The sequence below is a fragment of the Nansenia antarctica genome (assembly GCF_963989245.1).
Source record: "Nansenia antarctica genome assembly, chromosome: 17".
NCBI classification, from domain to species: domain Eukaryota; kingdom Metazoa; phylum Chordata; class Actinopteri; order Argentiniformes; family Microstomatidae; genus Nansenia; species Nansenia antarctica.
In genome coordinates, this window is record NC_137687.1 from 27,434,963 (window position 1) to 27,443,615 (window position 8,653).

General features: G+C 48.0%; 1 protein-coding gene across 3 annotated transcripts in view; it reads left to right on the top strand.

The window, feature by feature from the left end:
- Window positions 1-4,976, top strand: part of osbpl9 (oxysterol binding protein-like 9) — a gene marked incomplete at its 5' end in the record, with an annotated part of 45,803 nt that extends 40,827 nt beyond the window's left edge. For all 3 annotated transcript variants that reach the window (XM_080547815.1, XM_080547814.1, XM_080547816.1), the window contains 5 exons: window positions 1,399-1,539; window positions 2,800-2,878; window positions 3,228-3,319; window positions 3,756-3,891; window positions 4,506-4,976. In XM_080547815.1, coding sequence (XP_080403941.1) covers window positions 1,399-1,539; window positions 2,800-2,878; window positions 3,228-3,319; window positions 3,756-3,891; window positions 4,506-4,580 — 523 coding nt within the window. In that variant the 3' untranslated portion in view covers window positions 4,581-4,976. The remainder of the gene's footprint in view (window positions 1-1,398; window positions 1,540-2,799; window positions 2,879-3,227; window positions 3,320-3,755; window positions 3,892-4,505) is intronic.
- Window positions 4,977-8,653: the final 3,677 nt, after the last annotated feature.

The following is an 8,653-nucleotide window of genomic DNA, read 5'->3' on the forward strand; positions in this document are numbered from 1 at the left end:
TGGGTTAGGACCAGGGTAGGCTGGGGGAGGTAGAACACCAGGGGAGGCTGGGGGAGGTAGAACACCAGGGGGAGGCTGGGGGAGGTAGAACACCAGGGGAGGCTGGGGGAGGTAGAACACCAGGGTAGGCTGGGGGAGGTAGAACACCAGGGGAGGCTGGGGGAGGTAGAACACCAGGGGAGGCTGGGGGAGGTAGAACACCAGGGGAGGCTGGGGGAGGTAGAACACCAGGGGAGGCTGGGGGAGGTAGAACACCAGGGGAGGCTGGGGGAGGTAGAACACCAGGGGAGGCTGGGGGAGGTAGAACACCAGGAGAGGCTGGTGGAGGTAGAACACCAGGGGGAGGCTGGGGGAGGTAGAACACCAGGGGAGGCTGGGGGAGGTAGAACACCAGGGTAGGCTGGGGGAGGTAGAACACCAGGGGAGGCTGGGGGAGGTAGAACACCAGGGGAGGCTGGGGGAGGTAGAACACCAGGGGAGGCTGGGGGAGGTAGAACACCAGGGGAGGCTGGGGGAGGTAGAACACCAGGGGAGGCTGGGGGAGGTAGAACACCAGGGGAGGCTGGGGGAGGTAGAACACCAGGGGAGGCTGGTGGAGGTAGAACACCAGGGGAGGCTGGGGGAGGTAGAACACCAGGGGAGGCTGGTGGAGGTAGAACACCAGGGGAGGCTGGGGGAGGTAGAACACCAGGGGAGGCTGGTGGAGGTAGAACACCAGGGGAGGCTGGGGGAGGTAGAACACCAGGGGAGGCTGGGGGAGGTAGAACACCAGGGGAGGCTGGTGGAGGTAGAACACCAGGGGAGGCTGGGGGAGGTAGAACACCAGGGGAGGCTGGTGGAGGTAAAACACCAGGGGAGGCTGGGGGAGGTAGAACACCAGGGGAGGCTGGGGGAGGTAGAACACCAGGGGAGGCTGGTGGAGGTAGAACACCAGGGGAGGCTGGGGGAGGTAGAACACCAGGGGAGGCTGGGGGAGGTAGAACACCAGGGGAGGCTGGGGGAGGTAGAACACCAGGGGGAGGCGGGTGGAGGTAGAACACCAGGGGAGGCTGGGGGAGGTAGAACACCAGGGGGAGGCTGGGGGAGGTAGAACACCAGGGGGAGGCTGGTGGAGGTAGAACACCAGGGGAGGCTGGGGGAGGTAGAACACCAGGGGAGGCTGGTGGAGGTAGAACACCAGGGGAGGCTGGGGGAGGTAGAACACCAGGGGAGGCTGGTGGAGGTAGAACACATATCCTACAGCAGTAACACACCCATATGAAGTACCTGAGCCTAAGAATGTTACTCTTGTGTACCCTTACATTGGATGTAATAAAAGCAATTCTGATTCTAAATTCTGATTGTGATTGAGATTGAGAGTTGTGGTTCTGCAGTGCTAACGTGTGCCTGTGCCTGCAGGTCCATCCTGACGGTGCCGTGGGTGGAGCTGGGGGGGGAGTGCAACATCAACTGCTCCAAGTCTGGGTACAGTGCCAACATCGTGTTCCACACCAAGCCTTTCTACGGGGGCAAGAAGCACAGGATCACCGCCGAGATCTTGTAAGAGGACGTCTAGTAATAATAACAATAATAATAACTTTTATTTGTATAGCGCTTTTCCTGCAAACGTTGCAGCTCAAAGTGCTCCAATCTTTATATAATCATAATTTAATTATTTTTTCATTTAAAGGCAATATTAAAAAGATGGGTTTTTAGTCTTGACTTGAACATAATGTGCTGAGGTTGCATCCCTAATGTAAACTGGCAGTGCATTCCACAATCTGAGTGCATAAAATGAGAATGCAGCCTCACCAAATCTCTTCTTTTGTACATGTGGTACACAGAGAAAACCAGCGTCAGAAGACCTGAGAGCTCTATTGGGCTGATATGCTAGCAAAAGATCTTTCAGTTATTCTGGTGCTGTGCCAGTGAGAGCTTTATAAACAAGCAGAAAGATCTTGAAATCTATTCTGAACTTAACAGGAAGCCAATGTAGAGTTTCTAAAATAGTTATATGAGCTTGTCTGCTTGTTTTGGTTAAAACTCTCCCTGCTGTATTTTGGACTAGTAGATAGGCTTTCAGAGTCTCACTGACATAGAAATAGCATGTGTATGGGCGCTTGGTGGCATAGCACACTGAGCACCAACCATGTAACCGCAGGGTTCCCGGTTCAATTCCGGCCGTGGACATATCCTGCATGTCATCCCTTCTCTCTCTCTCACCCATCCTTCCTGTCAAATCTCTACTGTCTCTATCCTCCTCTCTCTCACCCATCCTTCCTGTCAAATCTCTACTGTCTCTATCCTCCTCTCTCTCACCCATCCTTCCTGTCAAATCTCTACTGTCTCTGTCCTCCTCTCTCTCTCTCACCCATCCTTCCTGTCAAATCTCTACTGTCTCTGTCCTCTCTCTCACCCATCCTTCCTGTCAATCTCTACTGTCTCTATCGCAATAAAAAGATAAATATGAGTGGGACTGCCCCACTCCAAAAAAAATAGCATGCGTAGAATGGACATGATCCCCTCAAACCATGGCAGTTTGTGATACATAGTTGCCATGGTAATTATTGTTATTGCATGTGTAGAACACATGGAATGAGAGAAGATACAAATTCAGAGGTGGCACCATAGCAAGTAATAAAAGTATGGAATGAAATATATAAATATATATATATTGACCATTTCCAGACCTGGGAATGTATGAAAACGAAAACAAAACAACAAAATGTAATTTCAGTCCTACGCCGTTTTAATACCCGAAAAGTTCAGTACATGTTGTACGGTACACTTGTTAATTGTTGTTTTGATGTTTGTTTGAAGTTCCCCCAACGACAAGAAGTCCTTCTGCTCCATTGAAGGAGAGTGGAACGGAGTGATGTATGCCAAGTGGGCGTCTGGGGTGAGTTACGTCTTAAACTGTCCTCTCTGCTAGTGGTTAGCAATGTCTGGGGTGAGTTACGTCATAAACTGTCCTCTCAGTGGCCTGGGGTGGTCCAGGGGTCTAGCACCATGGCCTGGGGTGGTCCAGTGGTCTAGCACCGCGGTCTACAGTGCACACGTATGCCCATGTCGGCATTTTGTTCGCATCCGGCCCATGCCCTGCTGACACGCCCTCTCTCCCTTCTTCTCCTTACTTTCCTGTCTGTCTTCACTGTATCTGTCCAATAAAATGAAAAATATGAGTGGGACTGCCCCACTCAGAAAGAAAAAAGAAAATGTAAATGTGATGTTGATTGTGGTGCCTGCAGGAGAACGCGTTGTTCATCGACACCAAGAAGCTGGGCATCGTGAAGAAGAAGGTCAGGCGGCTGGAGGAGCAGCTGGACTACGAGTCACGCAGGTCAGGGTCGGGGGTCAGGGGTCAGCTCCCTCAACCAATCACATCATCTCAACCCAATTCGATCCAGAGAGATAGATACACAGTATGTGTTGTTGTTGTTGTTGTTGTTGTTGTTGTAGTCTTTTGACTTCACTTTTTGTCTCTCTCCTTCCCTTCTGCTCTCCCTCCCTCCCTCCCTACCTCTCCCCCTCCCTACCTCTCCCCCTCCCTACCTCCCTCCCTCCCTACCTCTCCCCCTCCCTACCTCTCCCCCTCCCTACCTCTCTCCTGCCCTCCTCTCTCCCTCCCTCTCTCCCCCTCCCCCCCTCTCTCTCCCTCCCTCTCTCCCCCTCTCTCTCTCCCTCCCCCTCTCCCTCTCCCTCCCCCTCTCCCACCCTCCTTCTCTCCCACTCCCTCCCTCTCCCTCCCTCCCCTGCTTCCTCCCTTCCCCCCCCAGCTTGTGGAAGGATGTGACGGTGAACCTGAAGTTGAGGGACATCGACGCAGCGACGGAGGCCAAGCACAGCCTGGAGGAGAAGCAGAGGGCGGAGGCCCGGGACAGGAAGGAGAGCGAGCAGGCCTGGGAGACCAGGGTACGTTTACACCTCTGTTATTGTTATACAATCATGGCTGCGTTCGTAAAATTCTCCTCTGAGAGCGGTCGGAGCGCACACAGGGTTCAATTGGGTCTATTATTGTTATATAATTATGGCTGCGTTCATTAAATTCTGCTCTGAGAGTGCCGGAGCGCATACTGGGTTCAACGTCATAAAGGGACGTCAAAGTCATTTGATTATTGGACTGACACGAGGCGTTCCATGAGTGCTGATCAGATTTCCTGAGTGAATTTACGAACGCAGCCCTATGTGATTACAATGATACATTTGTCTGTTCTTATATCTATATAACATGTGTCTGTTTACTGAGCCCTGGCAGCAGTAGGAACACACACACACACACACACACACACACACAGTGGTCAGCAGTTCACTGTCAGAATGAGAGGCTGTAATCCTGTTGATGTTAATGACCGGTATCAATATTGTAGTTATTTAACTTAGTTAAATAGTTGTTCGTTGTAAACGTGTGATGTGTAGATCTCCTGGGTGTCTGTCAGTGGTCAGTTCTGTCTGTGTCTCCTGATTGGTCAGTTCTGTCTGTGTGTCTCCTGATTGGTCAGTTCTGTCTGTGTGTCTCCTGTCTGTAGCTCTTCCACGAGGACGGCGAGTGCTGGGTGTACGACGAACCCCTGCTGAAGAGATCTGCCTCGCAGCGACCCTGAAGCTACACACACACACACACACACACCTGACACACACACACACACACACAACCACACAACACCGCGAGTCTTAATAAGAACTCTTTGACCAACCAACTTCCTATCCAAGCCTTGGAGTGACTAGGACCTGCCTGGTGATTGATGAACATGTGTACACAAGCTTTGCATTTTACAAGTTTAGAAATTTGAATGAAATGAGAGATTTGGAAAAAAGAAAAAAACACACAAGAAATACTGTCTCCCCAAACCCACTTGTTTCGCCTCTCCCCCACATCCGCCCCCCCCCCCCTCTCTTTGATGAAGCGACGCCGATCACAAAGCGTTTCAACACCCTACGGATCCAGAACCAAACAGACACAATCTCACTGGAGGATCTCTCTCTGACCTTTACCCCTGGGGGGGGTCCTGACCTTTACCCCTGAGAGGGGAGAGGGTGGGGCGGTGGGGGGGGGGGTCCTGACCTTTACCCCTGAGAGGGGAGAGGGTGGGGCGGTGGGGGGGGGGGTCCTGACCTTTACCCCTGAGAGGGGAGAGGGTGGGGCGGTGGGGGGGGGGTCAGACAGGAGGAGGGGGGTGTTCTGTTCCAACCAACCTCGGAAGCGAACAGACAGCGTTCTACATCTCAGGGAAACTGCTGACTGAGGGATGGAAGCTGTCTCTGTGGCCGTTGGAAGAAGAGTCTACGGTGGGGGGGGGGGGGGGGGGTCCGCCGACAACTAGGTACAACTGTTTGTATAGAGTATACATATGATGGATATATATATATATATATATTCTTTATTTTTCCTTTTCTCTTTTTTTCCTTTCTGGCAATTGTCAAATGTTTGAGGTTTATGAAGTGGTGGAAGACATCTCTCGTTCCATCTATCATTCCATTCCTCCCTGACACGCCCTCACAGGGTCTCTCCCCCCTTTCTTCACTCCTCCATCTTGTTGTCAGTCTGCCCCAGAGGACTAGTAGAAGGAAAAGAAGAAGAAGAAGAAGAGTGCATTAGCGAGTTGGTGTGAGAAAAGAAGGGGACTTGATTCCCCTCGACCCCTAACCCTAACCCCACGAGGCATGTATGAACAAATGTTTGTTTTGTTGATTTATTTTGTTTGTTGACATGGTTGGATGAGATGTGAAGGTGGCTAATGTCCTGTCCAGAAACAACCCCTACTCCCTACTGTGTAGATATGAAAGGATTGAATGAGTTGAAGCAGACATGGTAGCACTGTAGCTTCTAGTGTCCAAGTGGAGACTAGGGGTTTGGGGACTAGGGGGCATGGGGTTATGGGTGGGGGGGTTAGAATTTGGGGGCTAAGGGTTAGGGATTGGGAGACCAAGAGGTTGGGGGGGGCTAGGGGGTGGAGGCTAAGATGTTATGGGATATGGGTTAGGGACTAGGGGTTAGGGACTAGGAGTTGTCTCCGGTCTGGGACATGGTTTTCTAGAGAGTGCTGCTAGGGGGTCCAGGGGTGGTTGATGATGGTCCAACGTGCTGTCAGGTTAGCTTCCTCACGGTCCTGTCCGATGACGTCGTTCTTTTAGGAAAACACACCACAGGTCTGACGTCAGCCTTGTGAAAGGACCAATCACTCCGTCTCGTCCAGAGCGACGACACCGCCGCCAATTTTAACATGAATAAAAAACATGGATGTTTGGACGAGGAACCTTGACGGAAAAAAAAGAAAAAACGTTGATTTTCACTTTCAGCATAACGGCCTAGATAGAAGGACGTGTTACCATAGTGGATATACTCTCCAGCCAACCCATTATGTGCAATATTGTCCGCTACAGTCTGATTGGTTTATTCTTCTCTCCCTCAACAATAGACGTTGTAATCAGGATGCTGTACAAGGCCAGGTAGCAGGACACCAGGAGCGGCTGACGGAGGTAGGAATCGGAGGACAGGCTCTGTGTTATGCGCGGAACGGAATTGGCGCATCACAATGAGCCTGTCCTCTGATTTCTACCTTCACCAGCCTCCACTGCAGGACACGTTAAAGTGGTTTAGTGAGCGAGGAGGTTCTGGTGTGGAGAAAGGAGCCGTTTGCAGTGAGAACAGATTGTAATATGCAGTGGTTGTTCTGTGGTGGGAAATGCAACACGCTCACTTCAGCCTAATTGGAAAAAAGGTGGAATTCATCATTTTTCTGTCTAAAGTTAGGTAATTATGTTATAATATAATGGAATTTGCAGAGGTTACAAACTCAAAAAGCCATCTTTTTTTTCATGTTTTGTCTTTGTAAGTTAATATTGAATTGAGGCCTTGCCATACGTTTCAGTATCACTCAGTATCGCTTCAGAAGAGCAATCAAAACAAAATGTATTTTTTATTTCCTTTAAATCATAACCATTGATTGTATCAGATTTCCATGTTTATTGATGCATAATATTAAATCTCTTTGAGTTGATGTGTTGTGTTGTGGGATTCTTTGACGTGACTGGACTGTGGGAGGCAGTGAGATGCACTTTTATATGAGAGGAAACAACCTGTTTTCTTCCCTCCTCTTTTAACTGCCGATGACGCTCGTTCTTATCGAAGGTTTTACTTGTGATGACTGATGTTTATGTATGGTTCATTTACATACGGAGATATGTATTTATTGTTGCTTTGGTCTTCTAAATTGCTTAAATGTAAATGGTGTTTATATTAGTTAATGGATAGGCTATATCCCCTACTGTGGGATGTATTTTTGCTTCTCTGGTCAACTTGAACACACAAAACTGTGTGGGGTAATGTAATTTAGACTGACTGAATAGAAACCAGAAAGCAAAACATGTATAAACCTAAAGTTTCTACTTTAATATGTTGGTATAACATTGTTCTAGGGAACTCACAGGCAGGGGTTAGCCATTACTTTTTGTATGATTATGATTATGATTATTATTATTATTATTATTATTATTATGGTAAACAATTCACATTACACCAATTTTAATTGTGCATAGACAGTGTATACTGTAGTACAAATATGATTTGTCTTAATGGCTTCAGAGATAGTATGTATAACATTTATGTTAATATCAGTTTCCACATGAATGTTTGGCAGAGACTTTTGGCTATATTTTCTTAATGTAATGGCATATCTAATATTGATAATCTAACTCCAATGTAATTATCACTATGAGCAAAGGATTTTTGAGTCTCTGCAAGGTCAAAGGTAAATTATATACAACTTAATAAGTTAATAATAAGTTATACAACTATTACAGGGCGAACACTTAATAGAGAAATGTTACATCCTACTAAAGAGAGAGATAGATAGATGACCATAGATCATTCAAAACAATTCTACTCACAACATGATGATAACCTCACAACAGGACACAGGAAAGAGAGAGCACTTTTCATTTAATTCAACATTCAGCCACTATAAGTACAACATTTTCCATATATTGGGTCAATGCTTTCTTATACATACATTTACATTTACATGTTTGGCATTTAGCAGACGCCTTATTCCAAAGCGACTTACAAAAGATACATTTGAATACTAAGCATGTGAATCAGCAGTCCACCATTCGTTGCAGGAAGAGTAATCCAGCTCAGGCCCGGGGCCATTGATAGAAGGAAAAACCTTCTCCCTATCACCTTTTTCTAATATACTGGAGGAACAGAGAAACAGTACAAGGGGGGCGATAGAAGTTCTTAGGGACACAGTAGAGGGGAAAGCGGGTGTCTTTAGGAGACGTAGTGGTGAGGGTCAGAAGATGTCTCAGGAGGAGCAGTTAAGATGTAACCTGAAGAGATGGGTCTTCAGTCTACGACGGAAGATGGGTAGTGACTCTGCCGTTCTGACAGCCGTGGGGAGCTCATTCCACCAGCGGACTCTTGTATAAGAGACAACTCTTATACACGTTTTTTTTTTTTAGATAGAAATAGAAAATTATGTTTGATTGTATATATATATAAATCTGACTAGTATGTGATGTCAATGTTCGATGTCCTCCACCAATCCTGGAGAAGCAGCTGTTTGTCTTTAGCCAATCTCAGAAGACGGTGGTGTTTTTTTCCCAGAAACCAGTGCGCTTATCCGCTATAAAAGGAGCTCCCTCCCTTCCCTCGGTCTCCATTCCTCCTCCGACT